The 21,609-nt window shown below is 39.4% G+C and overlaps 1 protein-coding gene across 9 annotated transcripts in view; it reads right to left on the bottom strand.

Moving 5' to 3' along the window:
- The window catches only part of POC5 (POC5 centriolar protein), a 30,370-nt gene extending 11,197 nt beyond the window's left edge, over positions 1–19,173 (bottom strand). For 3 of the 9 annotated variants that reach the window (XM_085043611.1, XM_085043612.1, XM_085043616.1), the window contains exons 1-6: positions 19,031–19,152; positions 13,345–13,444; positions 10,902–10,949; positions 8,820–8,967; positions 2,613–2,794; positions 2,058–2,234 (exon numbers count right to left, since the gene is read on the bottom strand). In XM_085043611.1, coding sequence (XP_084899737.1) covers positions 2,058–2,234; positions 2,613–2,794; positions 8,820–8,967; positions 10,902–10,949; positions 13,345–13,428 — 639 coding nt within the window. In that variant the 5' untranslated portion in view covers positions 13,429–13,444; positions 19,031–19,152. Of the gene's footprint in view, positions 1–2,057; positions 2,235–2,612; positions 2,795–7,967; positions 8,044–8,819; positions 8,968–10,901; positions 10,950–13,344; positions 13,445–19,030 lie in introns of those variants that run through there. The other 6 variants (XM_085043619.1, XM_085043613.1, XM_085043615.1 and 3 more) reach the window with 6 other exon arrangements.
- Positions 19,174–21,609: the final 2,436 nt, after the last annotated feature.

A 21,609-nucleotide genomic window follows, 5' to 3' on the forward strand; every position in this document is an offset into this window, starting at 1 on the left:
AGAAGTAAAATTTGTGATGCGTTTACACTCAGATTGTGGCACTTCCACAGTGTAGTTTTAGGAAAAGTTCAACCGAATTGCTATTTCCTCCTACATTTGCTGGTTTCTGAGCTACTTTTTGATAATCAAATGTTACTGTAACATAACATCAGAAGAATCTCTTATTTCAAAGAGAATCTTGATAAATCAGAAACATTTATATTAGAAGTTTGTTTCACTTATCTGAACAGAACAAACAAGCTTGCTATGAACTAGAAAAATCCTATTAAGAATTATTACTGTCTTTAGAAATTTTCAGGAAATATATTATATAGGCATATAGCAAAACCTTCTAGAGGCAAGATGTCCTATTGGATAGAGACTGCAACTGTGGACTTTTACTACCCATGTCTAAATTCAATGAGTATACATAAACAGCTGAAATTCCCAGTTAAAATTCAAGCCAGGCATGATGCAAATTTGGTACACCAAGTCTGAATACTTCTCTATATTTCTGCCTAACTGTTTAAGATAGATTTTGCCACCAGTCATATACGAGCAACTCCAATGGTCAACATCGACTTATCTTGGGACATTGGGAAATAATGTAAAGTTATTTTAACTACTGCCTAAAGATTGTTGAGAACATTTTATGATAATATATGTTAGCATGTGTTAACATTATATTGCATTTGTTACAAGTAATAATCATTGAACATAGATCAATGGAATTAATGACACCAAAAATTAAAATAGAAAGCAAATTAAATTGTAATATTAATTACTTTTGTTGAAATAGTGTCATGTATTTCATATGACATAAAAACAATTTTCAATGCTGCATACATGCTGATACACATTAGAAGTCTTACCCTAAATCTATTTTTGTTAATTAGCATACTTTTGCAAATAAGAAGCATTTGTGAGATTTGCAATGTGAAATCAGAATCTATAATACTTGTAATGCTTGTGAGGCTGAGGGACTTTAGTCTATGTCCATGTCAGGATACAGCAGTTTTGATAATTTTGGAGTGATATACAGAAGCATGGGAGCACTGCCACCTTCCATTCAACTGGTAGCAATAATAATTTTCTATTAAAATTATTTTTTTCTTAAAAATAGAACTGGAAAATTGGCTGACGAAATAATTTCTTTGGCAGAAGAAAAAAAAGCTAGAGCTTTCAAGGTATAATTGAGAATTATGGCACATTAAATATGACTCACATACAATGATATGCAACAGAATCAGATGTTTCAATTGTACAGGCTGAAATAACCAGGCACACAGGTACTCGTTACATTGTACAAGACTAACCCTGTTCTTGTAATGTTACAACACTTATATTTCCTTGGTCGTAAGATTAGTCTGTTTTCCAAATGGACACAGAACATCATCTTCATTCATATTTTAACTCCTGCAATGTATGGTTTTTGAAAAGGAAAACAGGAATTAGAAACCTAAATTCCATTAATTGTTCTCCACTACTAGGTTAAACATTCAGGGTAGCAGTAAGGAGACTCAATTTTGTTATGTGATTGCAAAACTGCCACGATTTTATACCCATTTTCACAGTTCTAGTTAATTTTGATGCTGTTTACATTGTTGACAGCAGGAAAATGTAAATCAGACACTCCAAATGTCCAATTTTAAGAATACCTACAAAAGTAGAATTCCTAAGAATCCTAAAATAGAGGCTCTTAAACATTTAGGAGACTGCTGCCCATTTAAAATTCAGGAAAACTGATCTAATAATTGAAAATTTAGAGGCTTTTAAAGTGTAAGAGCTAATGGACTTACCTAAGCCTTTGTGATCTTCATGAAATAAATAAGAAACAAGAATAGATCCTAGATTTAAGAAGCAAACAATGCGAAGTATGCACATATAATGTGTTTTCATTGCTAGTATAGACAACCCTATTAACAAAGATTATTTTTCTACTATACAGTCTGAAGGTATTATTTACTTCTCTACGTTACTTGCTTAAAAAAAAATTGTTCAAAGATGTGGACCAAAAAATTCAGTATGGATATTTTTAAACAGAGAGGAACTGTTAAAATATGAAATTGAGTTACTACCTCATCTTTCCTGCTAATAGAGATTTCATAAGTATGAAGTAACTCCTTCTGGTTTTCCATTTCATTCTGCAATTGTTTCACTTGTGTGGCATGTTTCTCTTTCTCTTGTCTCATTTGAAGCTGGTGATGTTGAATCAAATTAACCTTCCAATTTTTCAACTCAGTCAGAATATTTGCCTGAAAAGTTAAAAGGATGACAGCATTGCAATTAATTAACTATTCCCTCTTCCCTATTATTTTAATCTTAAAACACTTAGCAATTAAGGAAACATGAATATTTACAGTGATACCTTCATTACACAGGTTGTTTACAGCTATAAATATTACCAGGCACAATGGACTGTTGAATCACGATATCTGAACATTCCTAGTGGAGACGGTTATTCCAAAGTTTTTGAAACAAGATATCCTATGCTATATATGCTTATGTATAATATGCAGCAATAACAAAAAACACCATTCTCCCAGCAATCACACTGCAACTTCTCCTGCACTCACTCTACAATACAATGATATCCATGAATGATTTTTAGGGATTCCATACAATATAAATACCTTAAGACTTCCACTCCAGAGATCAAGTATGTTTTCTATTTGAGTGAGTTTTTCATCTGGTGAAGTTAATTCAATCACTGTGGTTCTGCTGACTTCTCTTGGACCTTGTGTGGACCCTTGCAAAGAAGTTGCTTCTGTAAGAGAAGGTTGTTCCATACTGTCCTGCTTCACTGATGTTGAGACTAAAAATGATACAAGAGAATAAGGACTGACTCTAGAAAGGCTAACTGGTCCACATTCAGGATGAAAGTCAGAAGCCATGCATTGGTAAAAAGGAAATAAAATATTTAAGACATCAGAAACCTCCTTTTTCCATATAAGAGAAAACAATCCAATTCAAATACATGCTTTCTGGACACAAATGTATTTAAACTGACAATCTTATTGTAACATTAGTGAATCCTAAAGTACCGCTCCCTTAAAATACAGTATCTGAATATAAGTTAAATTTAAAGAGAATGACCACAGCAAGCACCAGAAATATAGCCAGAAATAACATCTCTAAGTAAAGGCTTCTTGACAATTAACATCACAGGTCAAAAATCTACTAACTTTTTCCTTTTTCTTCAATGAGCCCATAAATGCCTGAGGTCTGTGGTGCTCCTTTATGAATTCACAAAACAGCCTGTGGATATATTTCCACGTTAATATGTACCTGTGTGCATTTGCCTTAAAGCCTTAGATTTGTTCATCTAATTAGGGCTTAAGGAATTTGAGAAAAAAAGTATCTACCATGAATTTATATAATGACTTACACAGTAAATCCTCATATTCAGGAGCTGTGGCTAGCTACTGCTACAATAAAGTTAATCCCCGCCCAAAAGCAAATAGGCATGCATTTGAACTGAGAAAGTTAATATTCAAATTCACAAAACAAAATACTGCTGTATATTTAGTAATTCCTTACAGAAAATTTGTTATTTGAATTGACAACTGAATAAAGGAAATTGGAAAGAAGAGGTATTAGCAGATTCCTATTAATAACAACATACAGGACAACTTCAAAAGAATACTCTCTTCTGTTCATGAACAGAGGAAACCTCCAACATTTTAGTCTTCACTTCTGAAAACAAATACTGTCTCCACAAGTGGTTTCATAGCGGATGGGTACTATTTTTTGGTTCAACCTAGAAGAGATAAGCTTATCTGTCACAAAGCAGTATCTTCAGTGGACATTAGAAATGTGATTTATTTATGGCAGAGCCTGATGGTTGATACTCTTTTCCAGTTATTTTCACTGTTAGATCTCCTGTCCCAAGGACATGAGAAGAGCTGTCTGGTTTATACTCTCTGCCACAAAACTACTACACTCATGCTCCAAAGCAAGAAGGAAATAAGCAAGAACCGTGATGCAGAGGCAGTTACAACTGCCTTTTGGTATTTTTCTCAAGGTAATACACAACCACACATCATAAAATCAACACAGACTTGAGCTAAAGAAGTCCCATACAACACGCCATTTCTATAGACTAAATGTCCTACCTTATTACAGAAGCAAGAGACCATGAACAGATTATTCCCCACCACAGAGTATATTAAAATCAGGCTTTAGCCTTTTGTCATTGTTTCTCTTGAAAATGACAGAAGCTTCAGTACTGTCAGAATTTGAATACTTGTTGCTTGTAAAAATTTCCAAAACATGTGACATGCCAGACAGATGATCCAAATTACTTGAAATGCATCTCATTTCTGTGATGAAGAATCTGGCTGATATTTGACAGTAAAAATATCTGGCACTGTTACCATTGTTAAATATTCACAGTTCTGCCCATCACTACTTTTTTCCCATTCCTGCATGCCACTCCTTCCTTCAGCTCTGACATGAAATGCATGAAGCTTTGTTTTTACTTTTAAACTTTTACTACTTGGTTAGATTACAAAGATATCCAGCCTATACAGCACAGTTTGTAAGATACTTTCAAAGAAAAAAAAAAAAACCAACAGAACAAAATGTAACCAATAAAAACAGGATATTAAAATAGACTGACAACTGTCATAGTCTGAGAATCACAGTACTACTAGCTCATCACTCCCTTCTCCTTAATTCTCCCTATGAACAGATTATCCTAACATACTTTTGTTTTTCTCATTTACCATAGGATGGTATCATATCTTCATTGAATCCACCAAATGTATCTGTTACATGTTTGTATCATCATCTTATGTAATTCATCTTGGCCTCCAGCATTGACAATTTTCTAGCTGTACACATATTAATATAATTCTTATTTCTAATGCTCTCCTTCCATCATCTCTATTCTTTCCACATAATTATATGATGTCATTCAGTTACAGTGTGCTAAAGTATCAAGGATATTTGAACCATTTGGATATGATAAGTATGGAAATGTACTTTATTAAATAATCTCCACATGAATTTACTGCCAACAGATCTCTAGATGGAGAAAATGAAATTAGCTGTTTATCCAGATGTCTATTATCCAAATACTACTGTTGGGTTTTTCTGTGTTGTTCTAGTCTCTGACTTTTTCTGGTTTTATCAAGTAAATGAGCTCTGACAGACTGTTCTCACACATGACATGCTATTAGTGGCCCAAGCTGAGCATAGCAATTTGCTAAAATCTTCTAAGAGGTCTAAAGGATATATATTGAAGACTGGCAGGACTGAAGAGAAGGAATTTTTCCACTGTTTGGGTATGAGTCATCATTATACATCTCTGCAACAAACAATTTACTGCTCCAGTCTTAGTAATTTTCAAATTTAATCAACTAAACTGGTAACAAGAACAGGAAATTAATCTTTATGTTTTACAGTCTAAAAGCATTTGGACATTGAACTGAATTGAACAGTACAGCATGTTTATTCCAATTACTTTTCTTATTTGACTGGAAGTTTTTAGGGAAGATACTATGTACACTTAAATTTTCTGCAACAAATAGAGATTACCAGTAACCAGACTTCTACCATCATAATGGTAGCATCCAGACCAATGAATACTTCATAACCAAAACTTCATTTCAGAAGGCATCACATGGCATTGGAAACTCTGTTGGTCCCAATAGCATCACAAGGAGAAGGTGAAAAACATTGCAAAACTTAAGAAACTCTACAGAAGAGCAAACTTTGAGGTTTTAACTCTGTGCTCAGCACATGCATTTTGATTTACAGAGTTATATAACACTAACCTAATAATTTATGATTTTGTTATTTTAACACAGTAACAGCATTAGAGTCAAATGTCAAAAAGCCTGATTTTTAGTATGAACAACAAAAGAACAGAGTTGAGCAAAAAAAATTAACTGTCCTTCAGAAACAACCTAGTAAACAACCCCACCTGATCAGCATTAGAGGCATAGCATTAAACTTGAATTTAACTGTTTTCTCGCTGCTCATTCAAAGTCTTGTTATTACAAAATGAGAGGTAAAAAAAGACCTTAAAAACACCTTCCCCCCACCCCTCTTTCCTTCTCACATCTACCTCCTCCCCCAGCAGCACAGGGAGACAGGGAATGGGGGTTACATGGTTTCTCCCACTGCTCACAGAGAGGAGTCTCTCCCCTGCTCCAATATATGGGGTCCCTCCCATGTGAGACAGTTCTCCATGAACTTCTCCAACATGAGTCCATCCCATGGGCAACAGTTCTCTGTGAACTGCTACAATGTGGGTCACTCTTCCATGGGGTGCAGTCCTTCAAGGACAGGCTGCTCCAGTGTGAGTCCCCCCAGGGTCACAAGTCCCACCAGGAAACCTAAGCCAGAATGGGCTCCTCTCTTGATGGGTCTGCAGGTCCCTGCAAGGATGCTGCTCCAGTGTCAGCTCATCTCTCCATCGATCTCCACAGGCCTCCCTTGAAGGCACAGGTAATTGACCTCCATGGGCACAGATATTTCACCATAGTCTGCACCACAGACCGCACAGGAATCTCAGATCCAGTGCCTGGAGCACCTCCTGCCCCTCCTTCAGTGATCTTCATAGCTGTTCCTCTCACACATTCTCACTCTCTTCTTCTGTGGTCACAATTACAACTGCTCAAAATTTTTTTCTTAAATCTGTTATCACAGAGGTGTTACCACCATTTCATATCGGCCCAGCCTTGGACAGCTGCACTCCCATCTTTTGGAGCTGCCAGGGATTGGCTCTGTCACACATGGGGGAAGCTTCTGGCAGCTTGTCATAGAAGCCATCCCAGAAGCTCCCTGTCCCCCCACCAACCAAAGTTTGGCATGCAAATCCAATACACCCTAGAAAGAATAGTTAAAAACTAAGAGCATAACTCCTCTGAAAGAGTTAAGGAGAGACAAGAGATTAGGTGACTGGCTACAATTTTCAGATAAATATGATCGAAAATACAGTATACAGTCATGTACCAAAACAAGCGCACAAGTCTAGTGGTCTGATTCTGATATTCTTTCTCACAAACAATAGTATTACACATCACAAAAATTCCCTTACAAAACAATGCTCTGCTCAAGCTGGGAGACAAAACTCTAAGCAGAGCGAGCACTGAGAACAATACTCAAATTAGAATTTGCTCCATAATATAATTCCACATAGCTGGGTTTGAAATTTTCTACTGCTCTTTTAACAACAACTTCTCAGGTTGAGAAACAGTTGCAGTGGCTGACATGAACTGCTCTACAGTTCAAGAATTGTCCAAGTGTATTTGACTCCTGACAATCTGTGACTGATAATGTGACTGATCAACAATGGAAGAACATTCAGAAGAGAGAGCACTCTGCTCATGGTGCTCTGGGAAGAATACAGGGAGTGACCACAGCTGTTTTAAAGAAAGCTGAAATTATCTCAACACAGGAAGGAGCTGTAGGTGGCCTTTGGTTTTCATAAAAGGCTGCACCAGTTGAGTGGATCAACTGATTGTGTAAGTGGCCTTAGTTAATTGTGAACTCTTGAATGCATTTCTGCACTAGCCAGAGGAGTGTGGCTTGAGCCAACACAATATAAAAACTAAGCAACCACCAAAATGAACTTTCAACATAGCAATGGACTTGAGCTGGATTTAGCACAGACTTTCACAGCAACTGGGGACAGTTTGTGTCGTGATAATTCACATACAGAGACTGGCAACAGGAATCACAGCTGTACTGTCATCTGTGTACTACTGACATTCTATTCATGCCATGACCGTTCGTGTAAGTTCTGCTCAGATTTTGGCTAATGCACAGCTCATGCTAAGGCCTGGTGTATCTTGGGACTGGTGCCATGAGGTCAAGGCAAGAGCAGCAGGTAGGCAGGACATGGTGGACAGAAGGGCTAAAGGTCATTATGCAGCTGTCATCATCTACAATTTGCCATCTCCTGAAGCTGTAATCCTTCCTTACAGATTGTCTGGCAGTTGCTTCAGAATCTACAGACTTACAGAAATAGTACTGACCAAACTTCCAAGTTGGAAGGTATAAATATGTCACATGCTCCTCTAAACAGTAGAGATAAAGCCATCCACAAAGGTTCTAAAAGAGAAGACAGAACTGTAGCTAAATATTTTTGTAATGAAATAGAATGATAAACAATTTAAGTTAGTTTAAAGTCAGCTTTTTCTCATTATGCATAACTCCCTAGAAAAGAAATAACACAGAAGTGATTGTTTACTATTTTTTCTGAAGCAAAATTAACAGCAAAGCAAAATTCTCAACCAAATAAAAATTCTCATTTAAAATACTAGTGACAGAAGCAGCCAACACATAACCATAAGTATCAATGTTACTAATGCATCACAAGACACTACGTTTAGGGTCCTAAATGCCAAGCAATAAAATAAAACTAGAATAACAGGATTAAACCAAAAGAATGACATTTATGCAGTGACATGATTAGTCATTACAAAAAGTCCTTTTAAGGTAATTCTTCCTTCCAAATAATCATTGTTTAAATGATCATTATTTCTCTATCATGGCAGCACAGGCATGAGCAAAACCAGCTGTGACCCATCAAATTTCAATGGAGTATATAGTAAGTAAGGGTATCCCTTTTTTCCATTATTGCACCATCTTTTAAACATCTGCTCCACAAAACACAAAGAACTGTCAGCACATCAATACTGCCATCTGAAAGTGATGTCAGAGAGAGAACCCATCAGGGAACATGCCTTCCTAAATTTCTTGTACAAAATGCAAATATACTACAGATGAGCTACATATACTTTTCAAACTGAAGCTATTAAAAATGTAAGCCATAAAAGTTGTATCATTGTTCTTGCAAGCTCAACACATAGCCTTGGGCATACTACCTGGACTCTTCTGTTGACTGGCATCATCTGCCAGCCCTGAAGCTCTGTCAGCTGGTCTCGGTTCTGCGGCAGGTTCTGGCAACTTTGAGACACACTGTTCAAACTTTGGAGTCACAACAGTATAATGAAACAGCTCTTCATATTCCTGCTGTTGCAAAGAGGTGACAAAGAATTACAAAACTACAATTACATTTTTAAAAATTAGGTATATGTATGAAGGAGTACAAATTATTTTCTATAATTTTGAGAGGCTTCTTTTTTATTATTATGGTGATAATTAAGAGGATTTTCCTTAAAGTTGCAAAAGTGAGCTATTTTCCTACAGTGATTGGAACAATTTAATATTCTCTTATGTAATGTTCACATTCCTTCTGATTACAACCAGATGCACTGTAACAGTTACACAGAAAGATTCTGCCAGATGCCAGAACTGGGTACTGTAACAGGCATCTAAAACAAAAACAAGATCTGGAAAAACACTCCACTTCCAGATCATATGAGTTATTCATCACTTGATATTATTTCTAATCACTGCTACTAGTGCTTCAAAGAAAAACATGCATTTTTATAGCCATGACAAAGATGCTACAGTAATACTTCAGATTCTGTAACATTACAATTTCTTCGGTGGAAGTTGTAAAGCCAATCATCAAAAGAGGTTTGATTACCCACTATTTTGTTTAGAGCAGATATAATTATTCTTACCTTGTATTATCTATTTTAAAAATTATACAGGTATAGGGAATGTGTATATGTAACTAAGAAAGAAGTTTTCCTATTAAGAAGTTATAAACCTCTCTAACTGGTGTGTGGCACTATACTAGGTAAGTATAGTATTGTAAACATTACACTATGTAAACAAAGTAAGACAATTAATTTTTTTAAAATCTCTTAGTGAAACAGATTTTCAGGATGAAGGTATTTAGCGTTCATTGTGAAACTGCAAACAATCTGTATTACAGCTTAAACATACAATCCAGTAATTAATTAAACAAGTTCCAGTAGCAGTTACATGCTAAACCAAATCAAATCTACTAATTAAAGATCTGGAAAACAATGCCTGTTGAAAAATACTACACCAGGCCACTAGCACTTATTTTTTCTTCACTTGGTATTATCAAATTAGTTCTGTTCAGTATCCTATTGAGGTCACATCTCAGAAACACAGTGTGAATTGAAAAATTAATTTTCTCTTAAATCTGGGGAAAGTTGGAGTGAAAACAATCAATGAAAGCTACCAATTACATGTAATATGTTTCTAAATCTAACAACTGAAAAGGATAATACTTCAAAGCTTTCAGTGTAACTTTTATAGTTTTGTGAGTTTCAACTAATTAGAGATTTAAGAAGCTAGCTTTGGTACATTTTAGCTGAATTCTAGCTCCCATTTAAATGACCATTTCCCATCTTCTATCACATTCAAATTAAAAGCCTAAAAAAATGTATATAAAGCTACAGAATTACAAATAAATGATGTATCTTTTGGATATGCAAGTGTGTCACATTCCATGTAAAAGGTATAGTTAGCTGCAAATCAACAAGTTATCAATTTTTCCACAGCCATATCTTTCTAAATGAATGCAGTTTAGATTTTATAGTATATCAAAAGAAGAAAACATATCTTCAGATCTGTTATGCAGTCAGAAACTACATGAAACCATAAAACTCCCTGCAGTGAAATTTCAGCTGAGTAAAAAAGCCAATATTAGCCTTAAATAATATAAATTAAATGATTGTGCAGAAGATATTAGATCACACCTCTGTCTTCTTCAAAGAGATCATGTAACCAAATAGCAACTTAAAACTAATTCTTGCCCACAAACAAGTTAATTCTCAGACAGAGTTGATCCAGCTGCTTCTATGATTATCTTAGTCAATTCAAAAGACATAGTAGGTTAGATGTCAGGTGCAAGTTGGCAGCTCACTTTGAGTCACCCTACTCACTCACCAGCACGCAATCTGTCCTACTATAGGCATGCCTAGCACTCCAAATATATGTATACAGTTATGGCAGGAAATTTCTTTCAAATTCTAACACTTTTATTAAAACCCAAAGAATCTACTCTGTACAGGAATACGCACGCTTACGCGCCAACAGAAAGTGTCAATAGACAGGATCCAGTGACAAACCTGGAAATAAATGTTTATAAATTACAGTATTACAACACCGTTGAAATGAAGTTGAAAGCCAAATATTAAAGAAAACACAGTATCCCAGTTTTAACCAGAAACTTAGACATACAGAAAAAAAAGAAATCCTGGAGACAGCAGTGGGAATATATACTGAAACACTGAGTGATTAAGTATATTACCTCCATCTTAAATATGCCATAACAAGTATGCTGCAACTAGAATGCAATATTGACCAATACATTTAAAATAAAACCATAATAAAATAAAATTAATAATGTACTTTGGTTTACTATCATGGTTCTGCTTTAAACAAAACTTTCAAGCTGTTTTGTCAACTGCAAACAATTCTGTTCACATATAAAACTAGAGGAATATAGTTCTATGACTTGAAGGTCAGTGGAGTTTTGACCATTTAATGCATACTGCCTTTGTTTTGTAGATGTATATGATGCAGTGATGCAATGAACAAATGGCACCAAAAAGTCAGATTTTTTTTTGGTAATTTTTTTCTTTTTTAATAAAAATCTACTGATACTGCAAAGGACTGCAGTCAAGGTTACTAAACAATATGATAAGAACAGATTTAATAGATAGCCTTGCACAATGCAATTATAAGTAATGGAAATTTTCTAAGAGTCAGTGGATTCTCTTTGTAAAGAAAAGGCAATAATCTGGTTTCTATTTAAAAGAAACACATTATCAGGAAGGCTGAACCAAGCAAAACAGAATAGACCTTCCAGAACGATCTAAAAGGGCTAAAGTACTTCCCTGTCAACATTCCTATTGATCAGCAGTGATCCCAGTGTTCTTCTTATTCAACAATAAATAAACTCCTGCAAGGGGCAGCTTTGGACTTTGAGCTTGTCTAGTTTGGAGAAAAGGAGGCTGAGTGGCCTCCTTTCTCACTACACCTTCCTGAGCAGGGGAAGTGGAGAGGAGATAGCCATCTCTTCTCCCTGGGATCCAGTGATAGCATGCATGGGAATGGTTCGAAACTGTGCCAGAAGATCAGATTTGACAATAGGAAGCATTTCTTTACTGAGAGGGATCAAACACTGGAATGGGCTTCCTAGGGAGAGTGGTTGATGCCCTGAGCCGGTCACTGTTGAAGAGGCATTTGGACAATGCCCTTAAATAACATGATTTAACTTTTGGTCATCCACAAAATGGTCAGACAGTTTGGCCAGTGATCAGCGTAGGCCACATCCAACTGGAGCTATTCTACTTTAGACAAGTTCACATCAGCAAAACTGTCACTCATTAGCAGAAGTTTATCATCCTCTACAAGGTGGCCTTAGAACCTCCTTGATAATCAACTAGATCATAACAGAAAATTCTGGTCCTTCAAAATTTCTGGCATGATGCTTTTATCTTTTTCTCTGACCACAAAAGGCATTGGAAACACAGATGCATTACTACTCCTAAACACAGATTATGAAAACTTATCCATGAGATATGAGCACAGATAGAGAAGTATATGGGCTACAGAAATTAATTGCCTCTAAAAGGGTAGTTTAAAAGGTACAAGTCAATCCTCATGGTAAAAAAAGAAAGAAGAAAACCACTCAATTTAACAGTGCTGCTACTGTATATGCCCGTGTGACCAGGCGACAAACGTGGAATGCACTTTTACAGGGCAACTAGCAAAACATTGTCAAAACTGTCCTGGTTTGGATTGTATCCCAGCAAAGGACAAACACCCCACAACCCACTACACAAGTAGGAATAACCAATTATTAAAGGATAAAGTCTGCTGCTTTCACAAGAATAGTACTTTATCCAATATCATTGCATCCTCTCAAAAGAATGAGTGCAGAAGACCAAACCACCCAGTATAATAGTTACAGCATATCCTGACCTTTGACCCAGAAAATAAAGAAAATCAAAGCAAAAAGCCGTAATTTCCTTTCTGCAATTAACTTCGCCATAATACCACTCCAAGAGAAATAAATCCATTTAAAAAATTTCAGTTTTTACAACAACATGTAGGAAGCCTAAAATATAGTTACACTTCATGTCTCAAAAATAATGGGTTTCTACCCTACTGTGTCAGATTCTGGCTTCTTCATAAGACTTAACTGAAATGAAGAAAAACACTAGAAAAAAATAGGTAAGAAAATGACCTATTTTATTTGCAGCTGACCAAACTCTGAAGCTTAGGTAAGAATTTTTACGTAAATTTCTTGTGAAATGCACAAAAGGGAATCTAACTGAACATATTTTAGTATCAGGTGTTTGGGGGTCTAATCTGTTTCTTTCACTAGCATTCTTATTCTTTTTCTGTATATGTAAAATATAAAAAATATGCACATTTAGTTTGATTTCCTCATAATTATCCTTTGCCGAATAAAATGCCATGACAATAAAACAAATTATATTGCCTCTTTCCTACCTGAGGATCTGAAGAAACAGAACTTTCCTGAACCGAGTCTTTTGGCAAAACTGGACTTGTGCTTTTCTCCTCATCTGATGACATTCTGCACAAAGTAAGTCTATAAAACAGTAGAAGCTGAACTTCATTTTTCAGTTTCAGTACATAAACATATATTCACCAACATTTTCCCCAGAAACAGAGATTCTGCTGGATCAATGCCCATCCTGTGCACCAAACTGAACAGTCTCATTATATAATGCTAGGTAGGAAATGGCCTGATCCAAACCATACTCAAAATCATGGAAATACTTTCATTCATTTACATGAAAACTAGGAAAGTCCCCAAAGCAACAATGTCAGTTGTTGCAGTTACAGATACACTCCTCTGTCAATCCCTCAATCTTAATCACACTGTATTGTTTTTGAGCTTGTCAGCCTGTTTGGGTACAAAATTCCTCCTGAGCAGCATACACATGCATAAGCTACACTGTGCCCACCCACTAAACAACCTCAACCATAGCCCAAGATGAGGTGATGCCCTGGACACTCCTGCTCGATACCCTGAAGCTTAGCAGTCAACAGCAGTCTCCCACCACCTTTTTTGACTTACGAGGCCAGGAAGAAGAATAGGTATAAATGGACAAGTAATAGCTTAGGTTCAATAAATGTCAATCATTCCAGCAATTTCTAAACAAGACAGTGAGGCATTCTTTGAATATTTGGGAAGTAGAGGATCTTGAAGAATTGTTAAGAAGCTTGAAGACTTTGTGAAAGATATATTTATCTTTGAATCTGCTACAGCCTTGAATAGGTCCTTTATTGAAGGACTGAAGCTCTTGTGATAAGATTTGACAGAATAAAGGGAAAAGGACTCTAAAGGATATTGTGGGGGAGGGAAAGATGAAAGAAATTACAAAACAAGGGAGAACTGAGTATAAAGCAAGATGAATTTGTTAATGAATGAAAGAGTGATATAGCTCCCTGATGCATATGAAAGACAATCAGACACATTGAGTTAGGAGAGAAGGCATACCACCATAAATAACCAGAGGAACTGACTGACTGTACAATGTAGCAAACAACTTGCACGGAAAATTTAATTTTAAAGAGATCTTTACAACTGTCAATTAAAATATTCTCAGTTGCTTTTTAAACAAATGCATTTTCTGACAGAAATGTAATTTTAAAATTGCTAGTTGTACTGTCAATAAACTGGCAGGAATATCCTACTTAAACACTATCATAATTTCTCAAAGTATCAAAAACCCCATGTAGTTCTCTATACAGGAATACAGATAGAAATTAATTATCCTTTTGCTCTTTGAGGTATTCTAGACACTGATTGCTCCTTTACCACAAAAACTCTCTCTGCCACAGATATTTTTACACCTTTCTGAATGGTGAGCTCATTTCTGTGCTGATGATGGATGTTTTAAAAATGGTACAAAGACAATTTCAAATGCTGAAATCTCCTGTAGCTCAAGGTTCAAAAGACATGATTACCATCTTCCTACTTCCTACTGAGCCCTCATACACCAATCACAATTTTTAAGTACAAAACATGAAGTCTCATGAAGGTTTACTACATACTTTTTATTGCTGTATCTTTGTGTAGATGGCAGAAGAAATACTACCTTCTTCAGCTACTCTTTTTTCATTACCTCCTGTGGCTAGCACAGGTTTCTCCCATGAGAAATTTTCTTGTGTTTTATAAATAAAGATAAAGTTTGGATGTTATTGGAACAGTGTCCCAGAACTTGGACAGTGCAGGCCTGGCCAATCAGGCCTGGGGGAAGGCTTCTGACTGACCAATCTGGGTGACTTTTGAGAACTCTATATATATGATGAAATCAAAACAATAAAGGTCATTCCTTCTTGCCACTGAGAACTGGTGCCTTCATTACTCTGCTAGCTGCTCAACAGCGACAACCTCCTGCTCTGATAATTTTCTTCTTTGCTCTCTCACCTGAATTATTCCTTACATATACCCTTGGTTTTAGCCTCTCTACATAATGAAATAGATTTGTACTAGCACTCTACCTTCCTTTAGCTGATAAATTCTTTCAATACCAAAAAATACTTCAGTAATCTTAAAAAGTCAACTTGAACCTCCTAGGCTTTCCCACACATAATTTCTCAAACTGTGGATCCTGACTACTCTAACAGCCCTGGGTCTATTCAAAGGTGTGTGTGTATTAGGGAGGATCATAAGGAGCCAACTATCTAGTACTTAACAGGAATTAGAGGTGTATTTGCAATGAGAAGTCAGAAATATTGTTATACCTTCCCTTCTCAGTACACTTCAAGAGAACTATTGATTTTTCTGAGAAAATCGGATGGAGTTCCATGTGAACATGGACCAAAGGAATCCATGTGTAAATGGAGTTCCATGAGAACATGGATAAAAGAAAGTGGAAAGGAAAGGTTTTTACTGAAAAGTTCATTCAATAACTTAAGACCACTGTCCTGACTTCTGTTTTCAGTTCTCTAAGAACATGCCCCTGACATGCAATCTGGTGGATCTAGTTCTCTACATATCACTGAAACTACTTTGTGGTCTTCTAAAACTCAAATGGTTCTTCCATTGCAAGTGACAAACCAAAATTACCTCAGCCACTCCTCATAAGGCTTTCTCTCAAGGCCCTTCATCATCTTTGTTATCCTCCTTTGGATGCTAATAACTGAATGTCTTCTATTGTGGCACCCAAAGCTGCCCCCAGCACTGGAGGTGAGGCTGCCCCAGAGCAGAGGAGAGCAGGACAATCCCCTCCCTTGCCAGGCTGGCAATGCTGTGCCTGATGCCCCCCAGGACAGGGTTGGCTCTCCTGGCTGCCAGGGCACTGCTGACTCATGTTCAACTTGCCATTGACCAGGACCCACTGAACCTCTTCAGTGGAGCTGCTCTCCAGCCTCTCATTTCCCCATTTGTCCATACATGCAGGGTTGCCCTGTCTCAGGTGGCTTCTCTGCCTTTGAAGAAATCAACAGCTCTACCCAATTTAGTATTGTCAACAAATTTACTTAGTATACCTCCAAGGTCTGCATCCAAGTCAATCTTAAATACGCTGAAAAGCACTAGGCCTAAGATGGAACCCTGTGGAACCCCACCAGTGACAGGTCCCCAGACTGCTGGCACCTCACTCACTGTAACCCTTTGTGCCCAACCCGTGAGCCAGTTGCTCACCTATCCCATGATGTGTTTATCCAGCCGTGTGCTAAAAATTTTGTTCGGGACACTGTGAGAGACACTATCAAAAGCTTTACTGAAATCCAAAAATGTTATAGCAGTTGGTTTCCCTTGATCAGGTTGGTAGGTTACGTTGTCATAAAAGAAAATTAAGTTTGTCAGGCAGGACCTTCCTCTCATGAACCCATACTGGCTGTGACCAGCAACTGTATCAATGCTGAAGATTGAAGAAAAGAAATAAACTCCGCCTTGTCTGTGTCCCTGTTTGTGAGGTGACCATCCTCCTCATGCAACAGGCTCATGTTTTTTCTGGACTGTCTTTTACTTATTTTTAAAAACTGCCATTTTTGTCCCCCACAGTACTGGCCAGCTTCAAGTTTAATTGAGCTCTGGCCACACGAAGTTTCTCTCTGCCGTGGAGAGCTGAATCTCTGTATTTCTCCCATGTAACCTGACTTTGTTTCCACTGGGCATACACTTTCCTTTTTTGCCTTTGCTTCAGAAGAAGATCCCTGATCAGCCAAGCTGGCCTAAGAATAACTTGTCTGCTTTGATCTCACTGAACAAGCACTAAGTCCCACAAAATACCGGATAAGTTTCTAAAAGTGAAATCAAGGGATATTAAGACACCACCTCTGGGTCAACAAGCTAATTTGCTAAATTGCAAATCATTATATAGTGAAAGTGAGAAGAACATCCTAAAGCTTACCACGTTCTTCTAAACTTACCCAAGTATCTGTCAAAACATATATCTGACTTCATTAAAGGAAGATTCCTGTTAAGAGCATTAGTTTCTACCAAACCATAATCATACAACTGCAAGAGTAAGACTGCTGCTTTTAAGAAACAGGATGCAACTACAAAGATCTTGGTCTGACTCACCGTGGTTGCTTTCCTTCTTAATTTTGAGCTAATTAAGCTGTGCTAATTAAGCAGGTTTGTGTGGTTTTGGCTTTGTTTTTAACTAAAGGTGATGCTTTCCAAATAATTTAATATTTCATTTGGATCAGAGGACTCAACACCAAGGCAAGAGAATCATGCAGTGGGTAAGGTCAGAACAGACCACAGTGGGTCACCTGGTCCGAGCTCTCTGCTTAAGCAGGGTCATCCCAGAGCACATGGGACAGGATTGCATCCAGATGGTTCTTGAATATCTTGAACAACCTCTCTGAGCAATCCGTTCCAGTGTGTGATCATCTGAACAATAAAAAATTTCCTCTTCATGTTCAGGTGGAAGTTCCTGTGTATCAGTTTCTGTATGTTACCCCTTGACCTACTGCTTGGCACCACTAGGAAAAGCATGGCTCCATTTCCTTGGCATCCTCCCTTTAGATAATTACAGATACTGATGAGGTCTTCTCTCAGCTCTCTCTCCTTGAGGCTGAACAGGCACAGCTCCCTCTGCCTTTCCTCCTAACCAAGATGCTCCAGTCCCCTCATCATTCTTGTAGCCTCTGCTGGATCCACTCTAGGAGATTCATTTCTTTCTTGTCCTGAGGAGCCCAGAACTGGACACAGCACTCCACATGTGGCCTCACCAAGACTGAGTAGAGCGACAGGATCACTTTGCTCAACCCTAATGCCCCCAAGACACCACTAGCCTGCTTGGCCACCAGGACACACTGCTGGCTCATGAACAGTTTGCTGTCCACCAGGACCCCCAGGTTCTTCTCTGCAGAGCTGCTCCCCAGCAGGTCAGCCCCAGCCTGTGCTGGTGCCTGGGGTCATTCTCCCGCAGGTGCAGAACCCTGTATTTGCCTTTGTTGAATTTCAGATGTTCTTCTCTGTCCATCTGTCGAGCCTGTTAAAGTCCTTCTGAAGGGCTGCACAGTACTCCAGGGTATCAGCCACTGCTCCCAGCTTTGTGTCCTCAGTGAATTTGCTGAGGAGGCACTCCCCTTTTTACAAGTCATGGATGAACAAGTTAAACAGTTCTGGGCCCAGTACTGAACCCTGGGGCACACAGCCAGTGACGGAAGAACACAACCTACCAGCAGAGGTAGGACATACCCGCTCCCTTTAGCTGTACCCTCTGCACAGCACTGCTCACGCTTTAACTCCTCACCGCAGCACCTCCGCAGCGGCCGCTCGCCGCCACTGCTGCCACCTGGGCTGCCATGGCAGCCGGCGACAACAGCGACAACCCGAGAGTGCCCACGGACAGCAGGGAGGCACAGGGGCGGTCAGACAGCAGGGAACACGAGACATTATGAACAAGAAATTTTCCTCTTCCTTTCTTATACAGGGCTCTTAAGATAACCAGCCCAAGCATCCGGAGCAGGGTTGCCCACCAGCACCCTGAGGAAGCTCGGGGTGGGCTGCGGGCGGCAGGGTGCTGAGGGAAGGACGGCGCGGCCCCGGGCAGGGCAGGGCAGGGTGCTGAGGGAAGGACAGCGCGGCCCCGGGCAGGGCAGGGCAGGGCAGGGCAGGGCAGGGCAGGGCAGGGCAGGGCAGGGCAGGGCAGGGCAGGGCAGGGTGCTGAGGGAAGGACAGCGCGGCCCCAGCCCCTCCGCTCACCTGCGCGCTCCGGCCGCGCCGGCCGCCGGCACCGACGGTTTCAAACTGCCCGAGCGGAACAGGAACCACCTCTGCGATAGGCTCAGGGCGCCTTTCCAATGCCCTCTCCGATTGGGCAGTTTGGCGGCCCAACAGCCAATCGAATCGCCAGATGGGGGCGCGCATGACGCTGGCCCCGCCCACCACCGCCCCGCCCTGCTCGTCAGTGGCTCCTGCCGCGCGCTGATTGGCGGAGCGCTGCCGGGGCTGGCGGAGGGCGCGCGGAGCGGGGCGCGGGGCGGCCCTGCGGGCGGTGCCCGGGAGCTGCCCGGGAGGTCCGGGTTCGAGACCCGCGGGCGCGCGTTTGTGCCCCTGCCGGCCCCGCACGGCATGGCACAGGCGGTGCTGGGGAGCGGACCGTGCCGGCCTGAAGGCCTTGGCTTGGCAAGGTGGGGGCGCCTGGCTCTCTCCGTGTTGGAGAGCTGATGCGCATTCCTGCGGAGAATGGAGATAACAAGAAAGAAAGGAATAGAGAGGATTCCTTGGTGGAACTCCTTCACTCTTAAACGGATCTATCTATGCTAATCACGAAGCTATAAAACCTCCACGAGCAGCGTTTTAAATGATCTGTGCAGTAATGCTGCAGAATGAGCTCTTGGCTTGCAGTTCGCAGCATTTCTCCCCAGGACAGGCTTTCCATAAAGCCTTGCGTGGGCACACAGTCGGGCTGGATTCGGGAGCTGAATCCGGCCAGCCCCGTGGCAAGCTGTGTGTCGCACACCGCCCCGCCACCCCCTGCGCTCCGCCCCGAGGCAAATCACTCCTTGCTGCCATCTCACGGTTATCATGGAAACAAATACAGCGCTAGGTTTTAAAGATTTTACCATCGGGCATCAAGGAGCAGAGAATCCTTCCGTTTCCCAGCCTTCTTTCATCCTGATACCGTTGTAATTGATCTTTCTGTAATGCAAGCTGTGGCATAGGAAATGATACAATATTATTTCAAAATTACTTCCAACACTTAACTCTGGCTACAGCCTGCCATTGGGCATACTAGTGCCACAAGCCTTGTGGTCAAGCTCCACAGTACAAGATTATACCTTATATTGAACCAACATTTTGTCTAATAACATGAGAATGGTAGCTGAGGCACAAAACTGTAACTCATAATTTGTCCTTTATAAATGTTCACAGCAATACATGTATCTTTCTCTAAAATCTTTTGCCTCTGTGAAACAGCTGAGCAAGTAAGGATACTTACAAAATTTCACCTCTCTTAGAGGAATTTAAGTCCTCCTAAAGTCAGTCTTTTTCCATAGAAGAAGCTTACTTCAACATTTGTTGAAGTTCACATTTAGACAAAAGTGACAATGGAGGGTTGTTTTTAACTGCAGCAGCTGGTAAGGTCTGCATGATTTGATGAGCAAAAACTCCACCCTGAGGAGTCACTCACTGTGCAGTCATTGTGTTTCATTAAGACTTATAATAACATTAGTTGGTGCTAGTTTCCAGAAAAGTACAATGGAAGAGCTGCATTTGCTGATGGATTTTAGTAAGCATGAAGGAGTGTGTGGTTTCAGAAATATATACTTTTTAAATTAATTTGGTTGCAAATATCTATGATAGGACCTTCAGTTCCAATTAAATTTGGAATATAACAAAGCATTTGGAAGGTAACAAGGTTAAATTTGGGATAACAAAGCATTTTGTAAGGTCTGCAGGAGAACTGGCCTCAAGAACTTGTCCCATTCCTTTTTTTGAGTGCGGAACTGAACCTGACATTTAGCTACAATCACATATTGGTGACCCATGTCCACACCAAAGCAAGACATAGTTTATTTTCCCTCACCACAACCAGCTTTTCTGAAAGGTCAGAGCTAAGCGAGAATTTTGGAGACTGCTTTGGTAGTAAACCAAAGTATTTCTGGACAAAGGGGAGTAGGGTTGTTATTGTACCCTGACAGTAATGAAGTTGAGGGATTGGATCACCCCTAAACTCTAAAACAAGCTTCATGAGGATACTGTTTGTGACTGGATGGATTTGGCCTCGCAGGAGCCACAGTGGCATTTGTAGCCATGAAGCATGGCAAGACGTCTGGTAACAGGATCTCTCCTACACGTATCTGCTGTTTTAAGAAGCTGCACTCAGCTAAGAGTGAGAGAGATCTTCCAGAGACCAACTTCCAATCACTGAATCCAGATGAGCCCTACTGACCCTTCTAACTATTAAAGTAATCTCCAAATTTACCTCTGTTTTGGTGTGTGTTTCCAGTAAGGTCATGAGAAGTCAGAACTACTGCAATATTTGTCTGGTGCATGCTAGAGAAAAAGATCACACACTTCTTGTCTCAGACTTAAAAACTTAAGTTTATTTATCAAAGTGGAGGAATGACATATGCTTCTGTCATGCTTTTCATGTTAGTTTGCATTGCACACTGCTGGTGTAAAAAATATTATTATTCTTTCTTCATAAAATAGTTTTAAAATACCTGACTACCATTGGCATATAAAACATAGCCTTTAAATATGTGTTTAGCTCTCAGTCTTACATCTTCGGGAAAATGCAGACATCTGACAATTCAAGGAGTTTGCCACGGGTA

Source organism: Lichenostomus cassidix, chromosome Z (assembly GCF_008360975.1).
Source record: "Lichenostomus cassidix isolate B80296 chromosome Z, HeHo_3.0, whole genome shotgun sequence".
Classification (NCBI taxonomy): Eukaryota; Metazoa; Chordata; class Aves; order Passeriformes; family Meliphagidae; genus Lichenostomus; species Lichenostomus cassidix.